The 22,147-nt window shown below is 58.7% G+C and overlaps 3 protein-coding genes across 4 annotated transcripts in view; 1 reads left to right on the top strand and 2 right to left on the bottom strand.

The window, feature by feature from the left end:
• Positions 1-9,656, top strand: part of CATSPERD (cation channel sperm associated auxiliary subunit delta) — a 43,888-nt gene extending 34,232 nt beyond the window's left edge. The window contains exons 19-23 of the mRNA XM_065873847.1: positions 235-363; positions 1,595-1,778; positions 5,212-5,369; positions 6,668-6,879; positions 9,625-9,656. Of these exons, the coding sequence (XP_065729919.1) occupies positions 235-363; positions 1,595-1,778; positions 5,212-5,369; positions 6,668-6,879; positions 9,625-9,656 (715 nt within the window). The remainder of the gene's footprint in view (positions 1-234; positions 364-1,594; positions 1,779-5,211; positions 5,370-6,667; positions 6,880-9,624) is intronic.
• A 313-nt stretch (positions 9,657-9,969) lies between these two features.
• On the bottom strand, positions 9,970-11,687 carry PRR22 (proline rich 22). Its single transcript, XM_065875476.1, has 3 exons — positions 11,558-11,687; positions 11,404-11,466; positions 9,970-10,979 (listed from the first exon to the last, which is right to left on the bottom strand). The coding sequence occupies exons 1-3, from the start codon at positions 11,685-11,687 to the stop codon at positions 9,970-9,972; spliced, it is 1,203 nt and encodes a 400-aa protein (XP_065731548.1).
• Positions 11,688-12,239: 552 nt separating this feature from the next.
• Positions 12,240-17,618, bottom strand: DUS3L (dihydrouridine synthase 3 like). 2 transcript variants are annotated; one of them, XM_065874115.1, is made up of 13 exons: positions 17,437-17,618; positions 16,094-16,397; positions 15,323-15,835; positions 14,906-14,947; positions 14,598-14,750; positions 14,256-14,372; positions 14,011-14,076; positions 13,820-13,930; positions 13,489-13,585; positions 13,254-13,329; positions 12,722-12,910; positions 12,506-12,634; positions 12,240-12,386 (listed from the first exon to the last, which is right to left on the bottom strand). In XM_065874115.1, exons 1-13 carry the CDS (start codon positions 17,532-17,534, stop codon positions 12,314-12,316), a joined length of 1,968 nt encoding a protein of 655 aa, XP_065730187.1. In that variant the 5' UTR covers positions 17,535-17,618; the 3' UTR covers positions 12,240-12,313. The 2 variants fall into 2 exon arrangements, with proteins under 2 accessions (XP_065730187.1, XP_065730188.1); XM_065874116.1 differs by lacking the exon at positions 15,323-15,835 and having other exon boundaries at positions 16,322-16,397; positions 17,437-17,534.
• Positions 17,619-22,147: the final 4,529 nt, after the last annotated feature.

Genomic DNA, 22,147 nt, shown 5'->3' with positions numbered 1-22,147 from the left:
ACACCCAGAATCACATCTGACCACAGTCGAGGTGCTGTGGCCCAGCTAAGTGGACCCAGAATGTCAACCACCGCAGGCGTCCCAAGGTCATTTCGACCAGGACTCTGAAGCCCCCGCTCAGACACGCCTCCATGACCGTGACCCCATGTGCAGGGAAGAAGCGGGGCTGTGGGCGGGTGGACATTAGGGCGCCAGGCGGGAGCTCGCCCGTGTCTACGTCCTGCTCTCCCACAGGGAAGCCTACGACCCCAGCTTCCGGGGTCAGAAGGCCACGGAGGACCTGGAGGTGCCTTACCACTACGAGAAGCTGGGCTGCCCCATCCTCGTCTACTACGACACCCCATGGAAGCCGGTGGTGGAACTGTGAGGACCCACCCCCCAGTCCCCCACCCCGCCAGCCCCCCGCCGCCCTCACCATCATCACAGGCCCCCAGAGCCCCCTCCACCCCTTTGCTCTGGCCGCATCCTCTCCCTGCCTTTTCCCTCCGTAGCTCTCAGCTCACACATCCCCTCCCCTTCCCCGTCTTAGCTCGGCGGCCTTAACAAAACACCACAGACTGGGGGCCTTAAACAGCAGACACTGACTTTCTCACAGTCCTAGAGGCCGGAAGTCCAAGTTCAAGGTGTGGGCAGGCTCTTCCCCCAGGCCTCTCTCCTTGGCCGCAGAGGCTGCCACTTCCCATGGCATCAGGGCCCACCCTTATGACCTCACTCAACTTCGATTGCCTCGTTAAAGGCCCCACCACCAAATCCAGTCGCATGGGGGGTTAGGGCTTCACATAGGAATTTGGGGGACACATTTCAGGCCATGCCACTCGCTCTGCCCCCTTCCATGGATTCTGTCTTCCTTCATTCCGTCCCCACCCCCACCCCACCCCCCACGGACCACTGCACTAAATAGTTGTTGACGGACTGAACGGTGGTCGAAACCACTCACACGTGGCAACACTTAGGTTCATTAGAACGTCACGTGTTAGCTCCTCGTGGCCTCAGTCTCACACCCAGGTGAGACTGTGGGCCGGGCACGCCCCTAACTCAGAGCTGCCACGTGGTGGGGTGCCTGCCAGCCTGGGGTGAGGAAGAAGGGAAGGGTCCCATCAGAGGAGGGGTGTAAGCCCCAACCTGGCAGGAAAGAAACATGCATCCAAAAATAAGTTTTGTTTTTCTTTTTTTTGGCCCCCGCGTCTTGCGGGTACCTTAGTTCCCCGTCCAGGGATGGAAGCCGGGTACGCGGCAGTGGAATCCCGGACCCCTAACCACTGGACCACCAGGGAATTTCCCCCCAAATAAGGATTTAGAAAAAGCTTAATTCACCGCCCTAAATGTATACCTCTGGAATGTTTACAGGTGTCAAAAAATAAGCAACCCCCAGTCCCCGACCCCGACCCCGTCAGCGTCCTGTCACCACCTGCCACTGCATATCCGCGTTGACTGTCCCAGAAGTGTCAGCCTGGTGGGGGGTGGGGGTGGCTCTGACCTGCTCTGCCACCTCCCACCACCCCCAGATGGTCTCACAACAAACACATCAGGGCCCCCAGCCTCCCCCACCCCTGACGGCCCCCCAGCAGCCTCACCTGTGCATAGTGTGTCCCAGGTGGAGGGCAGGAAAGTTCCAGGAGGTGGTCGAGGCCGAGTACGTCCTGCTGGAGGTGAACGGGCTGTTCACGTACACGTACTCCCTGACGGCCGACATGGCCCTCTGCGGTTCCCAGCCGCAGAACTGGACCACCATCGCCAAGACGGCCGGCGACAAAGGGCCCTTCGCCTGGGACCGAGAGGTAGGGCCTGCGTTCTGATTATTCCCAAAACAGGTCGCAGAAGGCGACGACTGGTCAGGCCCACTGTGTGTTGGGGGCCGACTCGGTCTGTTCGGGCTGCTGTAAAGATCACCATAGAGCCTGCGGCTTGTAACAGCAGCATTGGTTTCTCACGGTTCTGGAGGCTGAGTCCAGTCAAGGCGCCAGCAGATTTGGTGCCTGGTTCCCGGGTGGTGCCTTCTGTGTCCTCACACGGCAGAAGGGGCGAGGGAGCGCTCCTGGGTCCCTTTATAAGGGCGCCAATCTCCTTCAGGAGGGCTCCACCCCCAGGACCTAATCACCTCCCAAAGGCCCCGCCTCCTAATACATCACCTTCTGGGGTAGGTTTCGGCATATGAATGGGGGGGGGGGGGCGGTGCAGGGCAGACATTCAGTCCCTGGATGGGGCGTCAGGGGATGGAAATGTAAGACGCACAAACTCTTTAGGAATCTCTCCCAAGGGAATCGGAGACGATCGGAGGTGTAGGGACGAAGGTGCTCTTGGAGCACACTGCTGATGATGGGCAAAATTCTGGAACCATCCAAATGCCCATTATTTAAGGGGCTGATTACACTTACGGTCCGTTCTGCTCAACGAGCGTTTCTATCACGAACGTTGGTTGGTACACGACTGACAAATAAGGTTATGGTGTCAGTGAAAGGAAGACATCGCATTGTTCCTCTGGGGGTGGGGGGGCTTCTGGCGCATATTAATTAGTTTCCATCCACCCTCGGCCTCTCAACGCCAAGGGCAAGAACACGGCGCAATGCGGCCACGTCACCAGCAGGGGCGCGCGCGCTCTTCGCGCCCGAAGCCGGTTCCAGCGAGAACTCCTGGCTCCTTAATTTTGTGTTTGCTTTCTTAAAAGCCCGCAGCCTCACCCGTTCCTTACACCCCATTCCATAGAGTGAGTTTGGTCATGTATTTTGGTTGGTGACGTTCGTTTTATTTATTTTTTAACCGAGGTGAAATTCACATAACCGATAATGAACGATTTTAAAGCATGTAGCTCCTACAACTCGGGTATGCGTTTTGTGCATTCGCAAGGTTACCCAAACACCACCTCCCTGACCGTTTCTTTAAAAAGAACAAGTCAAAAAAAAAAAAAAAAAAAAAAAGAAAAAGAAAAAAGAACAAGCCACACACGGAGCTTTGCTTATTTATTATTTTCTGACTGTGCCGGTGTTTGTATTTGCATTCTTTTTATTAGCCCTCTCGTTCAAAGTGGCATGCATAAATTGAAGAGATTGTCCCATTACTTTTTTTTTTCCCATCAGCCCTGGTGGCCGATTTTGTAGAACCCTGAGGGTTTTTCTATCAAGACAGAGCCACAATGCCTGCATGTCCAGCACAGTCATTGGATGGGCTGTTAAAAAGCCCCTGAACCGCTAAAACTGAACCACTGAACCACTAAAAACCATGAGGTGGAGCTAGCTGTGGCAAATAAATGGTCGTTAGGCAAAGCAGCTGTCTCCTTTTTTATTTCACATAGTTTTTATGCAGCCCAGATTTTTTTCTTTTACTCCCAAAGGATTTTTTAAAAATTTTTTAATTGTGGTCAAATATGCATAACATAAAATTGACCATCTTAACCATTTTTAAGCACACATCTCAGTGGTATTAAGTACATTCACACTGTTGGGCAACCATCCCCACCATCATCTCCAGCACTTTCTCATCTTCCCAAACTGAAACTCTGTCCCCATGAAACACTCACTCCCCATCCCCTCCCCCAGCCCCTGGCCCCCACCATCTACTTCCTGTCTCTGTGGATCTCTCTAGGGACCTCCTGTGAGTGGGATCACACAGTATTTGTCCTGCATCTGGCTTCTCTCACTGAGCATCCTGTCCTCAAGGTTCATCCACATTGTAGCAGGTGTCAGGATATCCTTCCTTTTTAAGGCTGGGTAACATTCCATTAGTGGGTACGGACCACACTTTTTATCCATGATCTGTCAGTGGACACCTGGCTTGCTTCCACCTTTTGGCTGTTATGAATGGTGCTGCTACGAACGCGGGTGTGCAAATATCTCTTCGAGACCCTGCTTTAGTTTTCTGGTGTCTCTTCTTATAAGGGAATTAATCCCATTATAGGGGCCCAACCCTCAGGACCTCATCAAAACCTTATCACTTCCCAATGCCCCACCTCCAAATCCCATCCCACTGGGGGATGGGGCTTCAACATACGAATGGGGGTTGGGGACTCGAACATTCAGTGTGAGGCAGGGGCGCGAAAAGCAGGACCTGGTGACGGACTGGATGTCGGAGGAAGAGGAGGCAAGCGTCAAGCACGGCCCACCAGTTTCCAGCCTGAGCACCTGGGCAGATAGATACTGGCTCAGGGGTGAAGCTAGCGGTGGAGGGAAACACACACGGCTTCCTTCTGCACCTGCTGAATTCAAGGTGCCACCGAGGAGGAGGGAGCCCAGTGGCCAGTAAAACATAGGGAGACAAGTCAGGGCTGGCGCTGGTTTGGAAGTCTTCTGTGTGTTGCGTGGTAACTTAAGGATGTGTCTGCCAAAGAGGCCAAGAGGAGGGGCCAGGGTGGCGGGACGACTGCGCTGGGGGGACGTGAAGAGGCAGGGGCTCCGTGGGGGACTGCAGGGCTCCAGGCACCTGGGGAACCATCAACAACCGAGAGGAAGTATTGTTGCTGTTGTTGCATCCGAGGAGGGTGCATCCGAGGTGGCCTGGCACAGCTGAAGTCAGGTGTTTGCCCTCCATCCATTCCCATGGCCCCGGCAGCAGGGCCTGGGGACAAACGACGCCCATCCACACCATGGACACATTTGCTTTTTGATTCTGACGTTTGAACTTTCTCAATAGTAGTACACAGGACAGCTCTTCCCATTACCCAGCACTACAAAGCAAATCATCCCCAAAGCCAGTGGGATTTACTGTTTCTCACAAATCCGTGGCTCACGTGGGCAGTTCCTGTGCCCCACTTGGCATTGGCTGAGGCCACCCCCGCAGGGGCATTAAGGTCTTCTCACCCGTGTACCAGGCTTCTGTTAGGAGCATGGTTCTCCATGTGGCCGCCGGGCTTCTGGGCCCAGAATATTGTTGAAAGCAGGTTTGGGGTTCTGCCCAGATGCCATCTCTTGATGGAGAGCTGTGTCCACACAAGTAGGGGAAATGAAGAGCTTCCTCATTTTAAAGTCGCTTGTGGGAGGGGGGCGGAATCCCCTGGCGGTCCAGTGGTTAGGACCCCGCGATTCCACTGCAGGGGGCACGGGCTCCACAGTCACAAATCGGCTGGCCTGCCCAGCGGGCACTTGGTCCTGGACTCACACCCATGGGTGCTGGTGGGTGGTGGCACCGGTGGGGCCGTGTGTGCGGCGGTAGCACCTGTGGGCTGGCACGGTGTTCCCCGGCCCCCAGGGCCAGCAGGCATGTCTCTGTCCTCCTCCCCAGAATTATGTGAGCTGCCACGACCCTAACAACAACGCACCCTTGAGATGGCCCAAAGTCCCGTACCAGATCTTGGGAGGCCCGACAGAGAACAAGGTCGTTTTCGACCAAAGAAACGGCATCTACATCTTCTTCATTTCCATCGTGGATCCATACTACAGGTGAGTCGCCCTGTGCCAGGGGCCTCTGGGGGAACAGCTGGCTCTCTGGGGGCAGGTTGTACACATGAGGGGGACCCACTTTTCTCCCTCCCCTAGGATGACATTTGTTCACTTGCTAAATAAATCCTCATTCAGAGGCCAGGCTGGGTGCCGGGGGAACAGCAATGACCAGCAGCCCTGTCCCTGCCCTCAGGGACCAGAGTCACACTCATGTCATGTCTAACAGGTGGGGTGCAGGGGCCGGTGTAGACCGGCTCCCAAACACCGATCCTTAGATATTCAGGGATTTTGCAAGCCGGTTGGCTTCCCGCTGGCAGCTGGAGTACTGACACCACGGAAACTGACACTCATTACAGGCCGGCCCGACCCTGCCCCAGGAGCTGGCTGTCAGTACTCGCCACCCACTGTGCTGTTCAGATCATTAACGTCTCCCACTGGGAGGGGGAATATGGGCGGCATTCTTCCCCGCTCCCCCATCACCTATCCCTTCCAGACGGACACAAAATCCACCTCCAAAAGCGCGGGGAGACCCTGCCTTCCCTAAAGGTCCCAGACCCTGGACCAGCTCTGGGACGCCACAGGCGGAAGGCACCGGGGTGGGGATGCCCAGGGGAGAGAGGGGTCTGCCTGCAAGGCTCATCCCCTGCCCTGCCTGCACCTTGCCTCCAGCAGAGCCCCCAGCGACTTTCCCCCCTTACCTGGGTGTCCTTCCCTCCATCCTGCCATTCCCACCTGCTCGCAGCCACCTGAGGGACGCTTGTGGCCCCCCTCACGCCCCCCACTCCGTGTCCACTGTGGTGAGTGCTTTGTTGGTCTCTGCTGCCCGCCCCCCAGACTGAGCCTGGGCATGGAGGGGGTGGGAATCCCCTGTCTCCAGAGCAGGGGACCACAGGGGTCCTGGGGAAAAATACGACCTCTGCTAAAATATGTAAGATGTTACGGAAAAACCCAAATGAACTTTTTGGCCAACACAATACAGAGACGACTGCAGAGTTATAGAGGATAGAAGTTAAGTGGATATAAATGGAACTCAGTGCCCAGAGTCAATGCTCCAGGCCCAGCTCTTGTCCCCGTGAGTTTTAAAACGTTTGCTGGGGGAATTCCCTGGCGGTCCAGTGGTTAGGCTCTGTGCTTTCACTGCTGAGGACCTGGGTTCGATCCTCGATCGGGGAACTAAGACCCCGCAAGCTGAGCAGCGTGGCCGAAAAAAACAAAAAACAAAAAACCAGTTTGCTTGGGTGAAGGGTGAGGCCCCCAAAGGCGGTGCCCCACGGCCTCTCCCTGCCCGCCCCTCGCAGCTACTGTCACCTGGAGACCACATTCAGCGTCTACGTCTACGGGGCCTTCCCACTGCCCATCTTCCCGCCTGAGATCACCATCGTCCTGCTCACGGGGGCCACCCTGCTGTCCGTATGGCTGGCCTACATGATCCCCAAGCTGCTGCACACTGAGCAGGGCCTCAGAGTCAAGGGCGTCTGGGCCAGGCTGCGCAGGAGATGCAGGAAGTCTTGTGCGTGTGTCTGGGCCAGGTGCTGAGCACGCCCGGGGGGCGGAGGTGGGGTGGCAGGGTGGCAGGGAGGGGGCAGAGTTGTCTTGAAATAAAGCGTTTGGTAAGAGAGCCGGTAGCAGTGGGTATCACTCATGTTTCGTGGTTTTTCTACACCCACCTGCCTCCCTCAACATTCTGGCGCCAGAGTCCCTTTGAACTACGGCACCTACGTGGGTTGTTAACGGTGAGAAGGTGGGCAGCCCAAGTCCTAGCGAACACGAGCTTTCGGTGAAACGAGCCCGCACCGGCATGTGGTGGGAGCATTAATCGGCAAGCCCCAGAGATGCATCGGACACTTGACGTGTTCTCTTAGAGAAACATGAGACCCAAGGAAAAGGGCGGGGGCTGCAGAAGACGGGGACGGGGGGTGGGTCCACCTCTGTTGATAAGCCCCGACATATACACAGACCGACACGTTTACGTGTGTTTTGTGATGTCCACGAATAAAATTTGGAAGCATAGCACATATTTTACACGTACCTGTGTTATGCACACATACGATGCACACACGTGTGTGTACATGTATGTGCAGAGGTATGTATATAACATGTGGGCACATAAGTCATGCACATACACGTGTGTGTGTGTGTCTGTATCTGTGTGCCTGTGTGTATACATGTACATGCACATTGCCTATGTGCAGACGTGTGCATACATGCGCATGCATGTCTGCAATTACGTGTATGCATGTCTATAATACACGCTCACATACACATGTGCGTGCATGTGTGGCAACGTGTATACGTCACATGCGAGCACTGCATAACGCGCACATACGTGTAGATAACATGCATGCCCACGCGTGTATGCACATGTACAGATACGTATATGCACATGTGGATGCGCATATAGGTGTGCATACAATGTACACATACGTGTATATGTACGTTTGATCGTCTATCCATCTGTTCGGAACTTCCCTCTCCCACGCTTCGTTCAAACCTCAGGTGGCACGGGACAGCTGTCTCGCTCTAGTGAAAACTTTCTCAATAACTTTTCTGATCACTCTTAGGTTAAAAGAACACATCTGACGGTCATTTAAACTGCCCAATACTGGGAATTCCCTGGCGGTCCCGTGGTAGGACTCTGTGCTTTCACTCCTGGGGCCTGGGTTCAATCCCTGGTCGGGAACTACGATCCTGCAAGTGGCTCGGCCAAAAAAAAAAAAAAAAATTGCCCAATACGGTCTCCACCCAGTCATTAAAAACCTCCACTCCCGGGCTTCCCTGGTGGCGCAGTGGTTGAGAGTCCACCTGCCGATGCAGGGGACACGGGTTCGTGCCCCGGTCCGGGAAGATCCCACATGCCGCGGAGCGGCTGGGCCCGTGAGCCATGGCCGCTGAGCCTGCGCGTCCGGAGCCTGTGCTCCGCAACGGGAGAGGCCACAACAGTGAGAGGCCCGCGTACTGCGAAAAAAAAAAAAAAAACAGAAACAGAAACACCTCCACTCCCACACCCATTGCAGTGGGCAGTCACCTCACCCGCACCTCCAGGGGCTGCCTGGTCCACCTTCCACGCCTCTCTGGAGGGGACGGGTTAGGCTGTCAGGTGATACTCGTTTCACGACCCTCGGCCCGCCATTAATCTTAAGGAAAACCAAGCCCATCCTGTCGCATCCACCTCGTTTGCCAGGGCCTTCCCTTCTTGGGGGCACTTCATATTTGTCTCGAAAATACCCCTAACACGGCTGCAGGCACAGCAGGCTCAGAGGGAAGCGAGGGAAGGGAGCTCCTAGCGCCTCCAGGCCCGCATCCTGTTCACAACACAGACAGGCGATGATCCCGGTACAGCCCAGACTGGCTGGCCACCTCGGTCTCTGAGCCCTGGAACCCGCAGGCTCAAGGCGTGGTGCCAGCAGCTCAGACCCCCTGCCCACACGCAGCCACCTCCTGGATCCTAGTCAAGCGCCCGGGGTTCCCCAGCAGGGAAGGTCCCCGAGACCCAGCCCAGGGCCTGGGGCAGGAGGGCCCTTCCTCTGGCAGGCAAGGGGAGGTCCATCTCTCCTTACCTCCTTAGGTGTCACTGGGAAACCGACTCACCCCCTTCAGTCGCCTGGAGTATTTCAGGGGAGGGTGCGGCTGGCAGCTGCCTGGGCTCTCCAGAAGCGAAAGGCAGACTAGAGCCTGGCCCAGGGTACAGGGGGGAGAGAGCTCCGTGGACTGGAGAGGGAAGGAGCTGGGGCAGGAGGGAACAGGTGTGAGCACTGAAGCTCCCAAACTACCTCAAGCCCGCCCTGTGCCCGCCCCCCCACCCCCACTCCGGGAAGCAAAACCCAGGTGTGGCTGGGCCCGAGGCGGAGACTCAGCACCCAGGGCCTCTGGCCCCCAGCTGGGGGGACATGAAGAGGCAGGGGCTCCGTGGGGGACTGCAGGGCTCCAGGCACCTGGGGGACCATCAACGACGAGATGTCCCAATGCCGCTGCTGCAGGTGCGCTCTGCACTCCGCACGCCCCATTACGTGCATGCCCGTTTGGGTCACCCGTGTGCCAGGTGGACACCGTCTCCCACATGCCTGCCCTGCCCCCACTCTCAGACCTCCACCCAGCACTTGCCTCTGCACCCCAGGCCCCCCAGCTCTCCGCGTGAACACGAGCGGACGCCTTCCCATTCACCATTGGCGACACCCGCCCCTCCACCTGGGCTGAGGCCGAGCTCAGCCCGCAGGCCTCTCCCCAGGCCTCACCCCGCTTGCTGCTGTGTCTCCAGGCAAGTTCCTGCCCATCTCTGGGCAGACCTGACTTTCCCCATCAAACATGGAGGTGAAATCCTTGCAGTGCAGGAGTCCGGGCAGTGTCTCCCCACCTCCTAGCAGCCCCCCATCCCTGCCGGCCGACTTGGATTTTCTGGTGCTAGGAGACGAGGGATTGTCCCGAACCCCAAGTCTAGGGCTCCCTGACTCTACTCTGGAAGCCCGGCACCCAGAAGGCGCCAGGGTACTGAGGGGCCTCACCACGTGGCCTGGGGCCCGCTGAACGACAGGGTGGGTGATGGGACAGCCCACGGCCCCTGAATGCCATCAACCGGACGCTGTGCAAACAGCTCAAATCCGCTTTAATGGGGAGCGGCTCCCAGGTCCTGCCTGGGCCCCAAGGGGGTGGCGCTGGTGGGGACCACAGCCTGCTTGCCCTTGCTGCCCTGCCTCCCCTTCCTGGCAGTCGGCTTGCCGGCCTTCCTCTTGCCGGGCTTGGCGGTGGGGGGCACCCCCGGGCAGGGCGGCGGCTCCTCGTCCAGCGCCTTTAAGTTGTAAAAGAAGTCCATGTCGGACACGATATCCAGGACCTCGGGCACGCTGTAGTCCGAGGACAGCAGCTCGTCGGACAGGTGCAATGAGCTGATGTCGCTGAACGAGTCGTTCCCACTGCCCCCGCTGTTGGGCAGGGCAGGCCCAGGGGGCTTGCATGGGGCCCCGGCGGGCTCGGGGCCGCCCGGCAAGCAGTCAAAGAGCTTCATCGCGTCCTCGAGCATCACCTTCTTGGGCGGCGTGAAGGCCCTGGGCACCTCAGGGGTCCTGGCCTCGCCTGCCCCCAGCGGGGCCACCTTGGGCTCGGTGGGGCTCGGCGGGTACAGCAGGCTGGGCCCGGCGCCAGGGGGCGGCTCCTTGAAGGTGAAGGTCAGGGGCTCGCCGGGCCCATCCAGCTGGGTCAAACGGCCCTTGAGAAGGCCATAGGCGTCAGAGGGCAGCGTGGCCTCGGCGGGCAGCGTGATGAGCAGTGGGGGCAGCTTGCTCTCCTTGGGGGGCAGCAGGGGCGCCAGGCCTTGCTTGACCAAGGCAGGGGGCACTCCGTCCCCTACGAAGCCCAAGGCCTCAGCCCCGGGCCCCTCAGGTGGGAAGCAGGGCATGCCGTACCGGGGCCCCGTGGGGGGCGGCTGGTAGTGGGGTAACAGTGGGGGCGGCACCGGGGCCCTGAGGCAGTGCTGTGCCTCCAGGAAGTAGGTGCCTGGCGAGGCGGGGCCCCTGGCCGCCAGCTTGTACAGGGACGACTGGCCGAAGTCGGTGGTGGTCCACTCGATTCGGTAGACGTGGGGGTCAAAGAAGCAGCCGCAGGGCGCCATCTGGAAACCTGTGGCCAGGGAGGGTGGCCCTGAGAGGGGCAGTTCTGGGACCTGCCTGGGGTGGAGGGGGTCCAAAACATGGGGCACGTCTGGGGCATGGAGAACATGGACCAACTTTGGGGTCCATGGACGTAGGCTTTGCCTTTGGGGCCCTCTCTAAAGGTCAGGGGCCCCAGGCCTTGCTTTGGGGGCCCATCTGGGGGGCGGGGACACTGACCTGGCTTTGGGAGACCTGTTTGGGGAACAAGAGACAGGCTTTGGCTTCAGGGCCCCAGCTAGGGGAGGAGGGACACAGACCGTGGTCCAGGGGTCTCTCTGGAGGACAGGGATTCGGGCCTTGCCTTCGGAGGAGGGAGCCATCTAGGGTCAGGGGTGGGAGCAAGGTGCCCCTGCCCACTCCCCGGTCATCAAGGGTTGGTGGGAGGCCAGTACCTGCTGGAGGAGCTGGAAACACCTCTTTCTCCAGGTTTGGGGGGTGACAGACATTGGAGGAACCTGTGGACAAAAACAGGCAGCTGGGTGGGGTCCTGAGGCCGGCGGGCAGAGCCCTGGTCCCTGCCCCGATGGGTGTTCCCCACCCTCGTACCCACAACAGGAAGAGGCTCTGTGCAGGCAGAAGCAGGCTGGCTGCCGGGCCCTTCGGTGGCGTCCAGGCTCTGGGGACTGAAGCCTTCTTGGGGAGCGGCGGGTGCATAGAAGTGTTTGGGGTGCTGCATGGGGAGGCGGGGGCCTGGCCACACAGGCCAGGAGGGCAGCAAGTGGGAGCACAGGCAGCCCACCCAGAGCGGAGGCTCAGAGTCCTGCGGAGTTCTGTTTCTCCGGTTACTCCAGGCAGCGGATTCCAGGCTGTGGCCCACCCACTGGTCAGGGTTCCGGGTAAGTGGGGGGGCGGGTGGGCAGGGGCAGATGGGGAAACCAAGGCAGCCAGAGATGGGCGTCACAGAGAGCATGGTGGACACTGGGCCTGGTCTGCCGCCTTCCGCCTCCCGCCTCTGCCAGCAATGCCTGCCTGACAGCTCCGAGGCCCCTTCCTCCAGGCAGCCCGCCCTGATCCACACCCACACAGGCCAAGGCCCCATCTCATAAGCTATGGTGGTTTGTTTGTGGTCAAGGCCTTTGGGTACCAGCAGTGGCCAGCATGGGGCTGGTGAATGAGTGAGGAAGGAGGGAGCTGCAGGGATGGGGATGGTGGGGGAAAGCTGGGGGTGGGGGGTGGGGGGGGGCGGCATGAGACAGCCTCAGGGTCACAAAAGGGGCTAAGTTTTAAAAGAATAAAATTTATTGCCTTCTCATTCCTTAGGGAGCCCGCTGGGTGCTCAGACACCCCCGCCCGCCCCTGCAGCTACTTGTAGGCGTTGGCCTTGTGCTTGGGCAGGAAGACGAAATTGGGTGGCACGGGTCCCAGCAGCATCTCACTGTGAGGAGGGCGGGAGCAGGGTCAGGCGTGGGGCGGGGCGGCCCCCAGCCCAGCTGGCCCCACACCCGCTGGCTCCCTGGTGCACTATCTCCCAGGGCCTCGGCGGTTCCCGGGCACCTGATGCGGATCCAGTCGGCCGCCTTCTGGCTGGCCATGAGCGTCTCCAGGTAGTCGCGGCCCAGGTAGTAGGGTGGCCGCTCGTTGATCCTCTGCGGGAGCCGCTCCAGCAGGCCCACGGGCACGTACCTGCAGACGGGGGCGCCGGGGACGGGGTTGGGCCGGGCCTCCCCAAGACACGACACCCCGCCCCGCCCCCCCCCCCCCCGATCCCACCTGCATAGGAAGGAGAGCCACTCAAGGAGGAAGCGGCGTGTCTTCTCCACGCCCTGCGTGTCCGAGCCCCAGTGCTCCAGGCCATAGTGTGCGAAGTCCCGCAGGATGTCCAGGCGCTCAGACGACGAGATGTCCCAATGCCGCTGCTCCTTGATCTCCGTGAACAGCCATGGCTTGAGCAGGGCGCCGCTGCGGGCGGGCGGTGGTCAGCAGGCCGGTGGCGGAACCCCAGACCCCAAACCCATGGTCCCCAACCTCCCGGCCATGCTCACACAACCTTCAAAGCCCAAGAGTTCCAAGCCACAGCCCTGAGCCCACAGCTACAGAAATTTCCAGTCCCCCGCCTCAGCGCCATAAGCAGCCACCTCTGACATCTCCCTGCCCGGGGAATAACAGAGCAGGGGGTGGGCAGGCAGCCTGGGGCACCGGCGTTGGGGACAAACTCAGACGCGCCCTCACCTTCCCCGAGCTGAAGGCTGGGTGCTCGGGCAGCCCCGGCTGGTTCTTTGTATCCCACCCCGGGCACACTTACCGGGCGATCATGATCCCAGCGACGCCAGTCTGCATGGCGCGGTTGGCGTCCTCGTACGACAAGATGTCCCCGTTTCCTGAGGGACAGAGACTGGGGCCTCAGGGAGCTGCGTGCAGGCGGGGATGCCGGGGCTTCGGGAGTTCTCTTCAGCCCAGCGGCATTCCCCATCGGGGCAGGAGGGGGCCCAGGTAAGGGGTGGGCCCCGGTGCGTGGCCTCCGGTGGCAGGGGACCCACCGAAAAGGGGCATGGGGCTGGCTGCTGTCACGCACTGCTCGATGTACCGCCAGTCGGCCAGCTTGGTGTAGCGCTGCTCCCGCGAGCGGCCGTGGAGCTGGAGGAGAGGCAGCCAGGTGGGGGGGAGGGGCAGAGGGCAGAGAATCAGACAGAGACAGAGAGAGAGAAGAAGACCCAGAGAGCCCCGGAGAGACAGACTGAGAGAGACAGACAGACAGAGACAGAGATGGAGGGAGAGCCAAAGACCAGGAGGAAGGAGCAGGAAGGGAGGCAATGGTTAGAAAGGGATGCGCCTCGGGAGTCCCAACACCCGCTGTGCCCCGAGACCCACCGTGACCAGCGCGGCCCCCCAGTCCCGCAGCTCGGGCAGCAGCCGGTGGGCCAGATTCATGCGCTCGTGGATACCCGTGCGGAGCTTCACGGTCAGTGGCACGTCCAGCACCTGTGGGGACGGGTGTGGTTGGTGGGGCCCGGGGTCAGGCCGCGGGGAATGGTGGCGGTGGAGGGTGTCTCGGGCTGTACCTGGTTCATGCCACGGACGATCTGCTGGAACTTGGCTGAGCGGTTCATGAGGGCGCAGCCCCCGCCCTGGGAGAGACGGGCGGTTCGGGCTTAGGAACGCGTGACTCTGGCTGGGCCCGACACCCCCTGCTGTCCTCTCTGTACAGATGGGGAAAGCGAGGCCCACAGGCCCCCACAGGTTCCCCAGGGACTCCGCCCACCCACATTCTGCCCTCCGTGGGGCGCCAGGCTTGAGCGGCTGGTACCTTCTTGTACACGAGGTCGACGGGGCAGCCGACGTTGATGTCCACGAAGTCCGCCTCGACGGTGCGGTTCAGTAGCTCGGCACACTTGGTCATGGTGTCGGGAAAGGCGCCCTCAAGCTGTGGCGGGCGGCCGGGCAGTGGGTGAGGGGCCCGCCCTGCCTGGCCCTGTGCCAAGGCCAGCAGCTACTGGAGGCGCATCGGGCCGGCACCTGGCCTGTGGCTGAGGCAGGGGGTCTGGGAGGTGAGCCGGGAGAGCCCGGACCGGAACGTGGCTCTGACACATGGCAGCTGAGAGCCCCTCCTCCCTCCCTCCCTCCCTCCCTCGCTCGGGGCTGCACCGACCTGGACACCGAAGACATCCTCGCAGGGGTGGCGTTTGAGCAGGGCCCACTCAGACGTCTGGCCCTGCAGCAGGTTGATGCACACGGCCATCTCCCCGCACGTCACATCTGCCCCGAAGCGCTTACAGACCCGCCGGAAGGGCAGGTTCCCGCACTGACGACAGCAGGGGACAGAGTCACATGTGAGGGCACGGCAGGCAGGGACCCCAGACACCCGCCCAGGCCCCAAGCCCCCAGGGTGGGGAGGCAGTGGGTACTGCTGGGAAGACCACGCTGCCAGCTCCCGGCCCACCTCACTGTGGGTCCTACCGTGGTAAGGGGGGCAAGGTACAGTTTGCCACTGATGTCCAGCTGGTGGGAAAGAAAATGCACAATGAACCTCCATCCTCCAACGTGGCTTTCAAGGCCTCTCAAGCCTCAAGCCTCCCCAGGTCTTTGCCCCACACGCTTTGTCCTGCCCCAATCAGCCTGGATCCCTTTCACCGCCGTGCCTCTGCACAGGCCAACCAATCCCTCCACCAGGAATGTTCTTTTCTCCACGTTCTCCTCCACTAGAGACTTCTACTCAACTGTCAAAACCCCAGTCCCAATGCCCTCTCTTCCAGGAAGCCTTTCCCACTGCCCCACTCTGCCACAGCCCGGACCCTCCAGAGCTGGGAGTGAGTGTCCATCTCTATCTGCCCCCAACATCGCTAGTGTCCTCTGCAGGAACCCCATGACACGTACCCGCTTCTTCTCACAGGGCTGCAACCTGACTACATCCTCATCTGTCAGGGGCCCGCAGGTCCTTAAAGGGCCCCTGGGAGGGGGAACGGTGCCCGGCCCCTGGGGGGCCTGCTGGGCGTCACAGCTGTCCTGCCCTGGGGCACCCTCAGCCTCCAGGACCTCGGGGACAGTGGCTTTGGGGGTGGGGCCTGGCAGCTGGCCCTTGCTCAGCTGGCGCAGGGCCTGCTCTGCACGCTTGAAGTGGATCTTGCGCTTTCGCAGTTGCTGCTGCAGGACCTTGTCCAGGCCATTGCGGATGGGCGGGGCCTGGACCAACCCCTCCTTCACCAGATTCTGGCCCTCGGGCCCCAGATGGGCCCCGGCAAAGCGGCAGGTCACACCATAGGGGCACCTGCCGAAGGTCTCAAAGAGCACACAGTGGGGGCCCAGGTCAGCTGGCTTGGTCTCCAGGTAGCGGCCCACGTCGTGCAGGAAGCGGCAGCGGTCGCCATAGAAACACTTAGCGGCGGATTCCTGCAGGGAAACAGGGAGGCAATGAGGGAGAACAGGGAGATGCTGAGGCATCCAGGCAGCCTGGGTTTGAACCTCAGCTCTCTCCCCTCCTGACTGTGTGTCCTCAGACAAGTCAGTAACCTCACCAAACCTTAGTTTCTTCACCTGGAAAACGGAAACAATAACGATACTTACATCATAACGTCATGAAGGTTGAATGGGGGGCAGAGAGGCTCACACTCAAGGCCTCTGGGACTTTCTGGAGACAATGACACTCACCTGGACCAGGGAGGGGCAGAGCCTGTTCTTGTCGTAGTGGGTGGGCTTCACATGGGGCCGGCATTTGTTCTGACCCCGGGCCCTCTTCTGGGCCTGTGGCTGCTCCCCAGGCTCAACAGCCTCCTCTGTCTGCCTGTCCTCTGTCTGCCTGTCCTCTGTCTGCCCATCCTCCAGCCGGATCCGCTTGGCCTCAGGCTCATCCAGGTCATTGCCAGCAGGGTCTCCAGCCTCGGTTTCCTGGCTGGGCTTCTCCTGCCCTTTGGCTTCCAGGAATTCATGGAAGTGCTCCTTGGTGGTTAGGTATCTGCCAGCAGAGGGGCAGGGGAAAGGAGGGCTTGTGGAAGAAGTCCCTCCCCTGAGCTCAGATTCAATGAACGCTGGGGAAAGGGACTGAGAACACTTGTCCCTGATTACATGCTTCTACTGATGGGGTGCTCACTACTTACAACTAGCCAGCCGCCAGCCTAGGAGCACCTCAAGGCCACAGGGAGGACCTATTTTGTTTATTTTCTTTATTATTATTTTTTGGCTGCGTCGGGTCTTAGTTGCTGCACGCATGGTCTTCATTGTGGCGCGCAGGCTTCTCTCTAGTTGTGGCGTGCGGGTTTTCTCTCTCTCTAGTTGTGTCGCGCGGACTCCAGGGCGCATGGGCTCTGCAGTTTGCAGCACACAAGCTCAGTGGTTGTGGCACGCGGGCTTTGTTGCCCCCCAGCAAGTGGGATCTTAGTTCCTCCACCAGGGATGGAGCCCACGTCCCCTACATCGGAAGGCGTATTCTTTACCACTGGACCACCAGGGAAATCCCAGGGAGGACGTATTTTGTTCCTGGTTCCCCAGTGCTCAGCCTGACGAAGTACAGGTGTGAGGTGTGAATGCCCCCAGCTACGTTAGGCTAAAAGAAACTACATGTTCCCGCGTGCCTTGCAACGGGTCCGGAACCGCCACATTTCCTAGCATGCCCTTCAGCCCTACAAGCCCCAGCATGCCCCCGGGCACTCACTTCAGACACAATTCCCTGCCTGTAACTTTGGCTGGCTTGAGGTGCACTTGCGCTGTTCACGCCATATGCTGGGACTACACTCCCCAGCATGCACTGCGGCCTCCGCCTCAAACCCCGCCCACCCCAGCATGGACCGCGGTGTCTTTCGCACGTCTGACAGTCCCCAACGTGCGCGACCACGGGAGCTCGCTGACCCTGCGAGCGAAGGAAGGGCCCAAACAGAAGAAGAGCCTGCGAGCTTCCCGCGCTGGGCCGCTGCCCCAGCTCCCGGCATGCGCCGCTCGGGCCGCGCTACGGGTGCCGGGAAGGCTCCGTGAACTGCTCCCCCGACCCAGCGACTCACTGAAGTTTAATGGACGCTACTCCTCGTTCCGGCTCGATGGCTCCTGGGTCGCCACCGCCACCACTCTCTGCTGGGGCTTCCACCGCTCCCTCCGCCATCGGCCCCCCCTCACACCCGCTTTGGAGTGTTGCGGCGAGGCTTTCCGGGTCGCGCGTGCGTCTTCCCCGGTCGTACTGGTGAAATGCGCATGCCTGGGTTGCTCCAAGTGACGCCATTGTATGCGCGTCGACGCAGTTGGGCGGAGCCTAACAGTGGGTGGGGCCTCGGGTCCCGTTTATACCTCTGAGCCCTTTGCGGGAACCGGGACGTTCAGTAATCCGCTTGGGGCTCTGAAACTGGCTTCCCGCCGGCCACAATCGGCCCACAGAAGTGTTTTGATTTCCTGATGGGGTTTTTAATTGTTTAAATACTGCTACTTTTATTTAGGGCGTTCATTCAACAAATAACTCATCGAGTGCCTGTGTGCTAGATGTTGTCCTAGATGCTAAGGATACAGTAGTGAATAAAACAGACCAAAAACTCCTTGCCTTTAAAAGCTGAGATAGGAGTGGTGAAGACAATGAACATAATACATAAGTAAGGTATACTGTATGTCGGACAGTAATGAAGCAGGGAAGGGGAAGTGGGAAAGCCATTTTTGGTGGTTGCAGTTCTTAATAGAATGGTCAGGGAAAGCTTCACTGAGAAGGTAACATTTGAGTATTTTCGAAAGAAGTGAAGGAGAGAAATAGGGATATCAGAGGAAAAAGTGTTCCACGTTGAGGGAACAGCCAATGCAAAGGCCCTGAGGCAGGACCGTGCCTGGTGTGTTGCAGAAACAGTGAGCCCTGTGTGATTGCTGCTGAGTGAGGGAGGGGGAAAGACGGAGGAGGTGAGGGCAGGGAGGTGAAGGGGGTAGGTCTTGCCGGGCCTTGTGGGCCTTTGGGAGAACTTGGGATTTTACCCCGAGGGAAGTGGGAGGGCAAACAGCCAAGGACGGCGGAATCTAGTCATTTTCCACAGTCCCCACCATGCCCTGTTGCACCCTCCTAAAGCTCCCTGTTGCTGAAAGAGCCTTGATGTAGTACAGGGATCTCAGGGCTCTGGACCCAGCCTGCCAGTTTCGAATCCCAGAACTTCCACTTACCATCTGGGAACATTGTCCTTTTTTTTTTTTGTCCCTAAAATATTTATTTTTGGCCGCGCCGGGTCTTAGTTGCAGCATGAGGTATCTTCGTTGTGGCATGCAGGATCTTTTAGTTGCAGCATGCCGGATCTTTTAGTTGTGGCATGGGCTTCTTAGTTGCAGCATGCAGACTTCTTAGTTGCAGCATGTATGAGGGATCTAGTTCCCCGACCAGGGATCGAACCTGGGCCCCCTGCATTGGGAGCTCGGAGTCTGGACCACCAGGGAAGTCCCGGAACATTGTCCTTTTTAAAACTTTATTTATTTATTTATAAAATTTATTTATTTTTGGCTGCGTTGGGTCTTCGTTGCTGCACGCGGGCTTTCTCTAGTTGCGGCGAGCGGGAGCTACCCTTCATTGCGGTGCACAGGCTTCTCATTGCGGTGGCTTCTCTTGTTGCGGAGCACGGGCTCTAGGCGCATGGGCTTCAGTAGTTGTGGCACGTGGGCTCAGTAGTTGTGGCTCGAGGGCGCTAGAGCACAGGCTCAGTAGTTGTGGCACACGGGCTTAGTTGCTCCGCGGCAATGTGGGATCTTCCTGGACCAGGCTTCAAACCCATGTCCCCTGCATTGGCAGGCAGATTCCTAACCACTGCTCCACCAGGGAAGTCTAGAACCTTGTCCTTTAACTGCTCTGTGCCTCAGTCTCCTCATCAGAAAAATGGGGCTGATAGAAATATCTCTTTTAGAAAGTAAGGATTCAATAAATAACAATCAACAAATATTAATGACTACTGTTGTTACTGTTACTTTATTACTATAATTTGCCTTGAATTACATGAACACAGTGCAGAAAGGGAATAACCAATCCCTTAGCTCCCCCCTGCATTTCACTGCTAAACTTGACAAAGCTTTCCCTGAGCAGGAAGTGAGGCAGGGACTGTGTTCCTTGAGTGACAGATGGAGAAACTGAGGCCTGAGGAGGGAAAGGATTTGCCTGAGCCCACAACAGGCTCAGCACCAGCTTTTCCAAGACCTGGGAGAGAATGGAATGGGGGCAGGGAGCAGCTTGTCTTACATCTCTGGCCTCTGCCGCCCTCTATAGGACAATCTGGGAATAAAACAGTGGAGTCGGGGACTCTGGAAGCAACCACAGCGGTCCTTGGGAGACTCAGCCCCCCTGACCCACCTCCAGGGACGAGAGCTCGCTACTTCCTGAGGTGCCCGTCCCATTGCCTCCTGAGGTTCTACCATCATCTCCCTGACATCATCCCAGGGGCACCCAGACCACTCTGGGGAGACAGTTGTTCAGGTGGGGAAACCGAGGCCCACAGAGGGCAACCTCAGGAATGAGCCTCCCCTCTCTGAGCCACAGCCTCCAAGGAGAACCCTCCTAGGGCTCCCTGGCTGTGCCCTGAGATGACCTGTCTCCTCTGTGTAAGGCAATCCTGGAACGCTTCCTGTGGGGAGGGGGAGAAAGGGAGACTGTGGACTGGCCATTAACAACTATGGTATTAATATAAATGACACACTATTCATTGCTTGCTTTTTTTTTTTTTTTTTGGCCGCACTGCGCGGCTTGCGGAATCTTAGTTTCCCAACCAGGGATTGAACCTGAGGCCCTAGCAGTGAAAGCGCAAGTCCTAACCACTGGACCGCCAGGGAATTCCTGTTAATTGTTATTATTTATTATGTTATTATAATGGTGTAATATTAATCATTTACCAGTAGCTAGGCAAGTTTTGAGCACTTACTGTATGCTAGGCTCCGCCCTAAGGTCTTTTCATGTATTAACTCCGTTACTCTTCTCTCTGATCTTATGTGGAGGGAACAGGTATTCATCCCAACGCTACCTGAATCCACGGGCTGCAGAGGTCCCTGGCCCAGGGGCTGCCCCATCGCCTAGCCAGAGACCTGGGCATCAGCCTCCCTGCCTGTCTCTCTCCCAACAGCCTGTCAGTCCCCATGTCCTCCCGGCTTTCTCTCCAGGGTCTCTCTATAGTCTATCCCCTCTCCCACCAACACCCCTTCCAAGGCCTCAATGTCCCATCCTGCCCCCAACAGCCCAGCCTCCCAAAGCTCTTTCTAAAACACAGATCTGACCATGGCCCTCCCCTGCTCCCAATCCTTCCATGGCTCCCTAGTGCCCCAGCCCTGTACCACAGCCCCAAGTTTCCTGCATAATCCAGTCCCTGCTGCCTTCCCCAGCTTCATCCCTCTTCACCTCCTCACTCCCTAAACTCAAGCACCAAGTTCATTCCAGACCTCCCATGAGCCGGTCTTACCTCCCAGCCTTTGCACATGCTGTTCCCTCTCCCAGGAACACTATTCCCTGCACCCAGTCACCTTGCTCATTCCACTCACCCTTCTGTTCTCAACTTCTCCTTCTCTGGAAAAGGGATGCGTTGAGGATCTTCCCCATTAAACTATGAGCCCAGGGCTGGTGGGAGTCAGGTCTGCTCCGGTCACTCTGTGTTGCCACCATGCAGCACCGGGCCTGGCACACAGTAGATGCTCAGTGAACATTTGCTGAGTGAATGCATCTTGTCATAGCTAGGGAAACTGAGGCACAGGGGGCAGGACCTGCTGGGTGGGGGGTCCCACCTTCACTGAGGATTTGGCAAGAAGCTGAGGACTTCCCGGGTGTCAGTCTGGAGAGCGTGGGGACATTGAGAAAGATGTCCCCCGCCAACCCTGAACCAGGCGTGAGTCGTACCAATGCGTGACCTTGGCTGATCTGAGGAAGCAGGAGGGAGGCAGGTCGCGCTGGGGCCCCGAGCAGGTGGAGAGACTGAGGCACCCAGGAGGGGGTGGGCAGAGCCTTGGGAAGGTGCCACTGGCACTCAGCCCAGTCACTGGGGCTCCCCCTGCCTCTGTCCCTTTCTTTTATTCTTCCTGTTTCTGTCTCAGTTTTTTGGGGGTCTCTTTCTGTATTTCCTTCTCTCTGCGTGTCTATCTCGTATCTTTCTCTGTATTACTCTTTTCCCCGTGTATTGTCTCTCTCCATCTTTCTCTCTCTCTGCATCTGTCTCCATTTCTCTGCTGCCCGCCCCCCCGCAGGCATCTCCCCCCTCTGTCTCTCTCTCCCTCCACGTCTCTGTCTCCCCTGCCCTCTCTCTGTCCCTCTCAACCAGGCCAGATAGGGGGAAAAGCACAGGGCAGGTGTGGCCTGGGCTCTTTGCCCGTTGCCGCCGGGGCTGCCCCGGATTTGTGGCTGCGCCTCCTTTATCTGGGGCTGCAGCTGCCCCTTATCTTCTGGCTTCAGGACACGAGACCAGGATTAGGGCAGCCTGGGCCAAGGACGAGAGAAGGCAGGGCCAGGCTGGCGGGTGACAAGAGCCGGGGTGCTGGGATGTATGTGGCACCTGTGAGCCTCGGGGGCTGGGGCTGCCGTGCGCATCTGAGTGTGTGCGTGTGTACTACGTGTGTCCGTGTGAGTGTGTGTGATGGCGTATACGCATTTGCAGAGTATGACTGACTTTGGGGGACATCTGCGTGTGTAATTGTGTGTCAGCGTGTCGATGTGCGTATTTAAGTCTGTGAGCGTGTGTCTGTGTGTCTACTGTATGTGCGTGTGTGGATACACACATAGCGTCCACGCATTTG

This window comes from Phocoena phocoena, chromosome 3 (genome assembly GCF_963924675.1).
Source record: "Phocoena phocoena chromosome 3, mPhoPho1.1, whole genome shotgun sequence".
NCBI classification, from domain to species: domain Eukaryota; kingdom Metazoa; phylum Chordata; class Mammalia; order Artiodactyla; family Phocoenidae; genus Phocoena; species Phocoena phocoena.
Note: the sequence above shows the minus strand (reverse complement) of the source record. Positions and strands in the feature narration are given on the sequence as shown.

Bases quoted from the DNA above. Each gene is read 5' to 3' on its own strand.
- PRR22 (XM_065875476.1), bottom strand. From the start codon at position 11,687: ATGCAGCACCCCAAACACTTCTATGCACCCGCCGCTCCCCAAGAAGGC. The intron at 11,467-11,557 runs GTACGAGGGTGG...TTTTGTCCACAG, and splicing joins AGAGCCTCTTCCTGTTGTGG to GTTCCTCCAATGTCTGTCAC. The intron at 10,980-11,403 runs GTACTGGCCTCC...CCCTGGCCACAG, and splicing joins GTTTCCAGCTCCTCCAGCAG to GTTTCCAGATGGCGCCCTGC.
- DUS3L (XM_065874115.1), bottom strand. From the start codon at position 17,534: ATGGCGGAGGGAGCGGTGGAAGCCCCAGCAGAGAGTGGTGGCGGTGGC. The intron at 14,948-15,322 runs GTACGTGTCATG...CTTTCCCACCAG, and splicing joins AGCCCTGTGAGAAGAAGCGG to CTGGACATCAGTGGCAAACT. The intron at 12,387-12,505 runs GTGCCCGGGAAC...CCCTCCTCACAG, and splicing joins GCCGACTGGATCCGCATCAG to TGAGATGCTGCTGGGACCCG.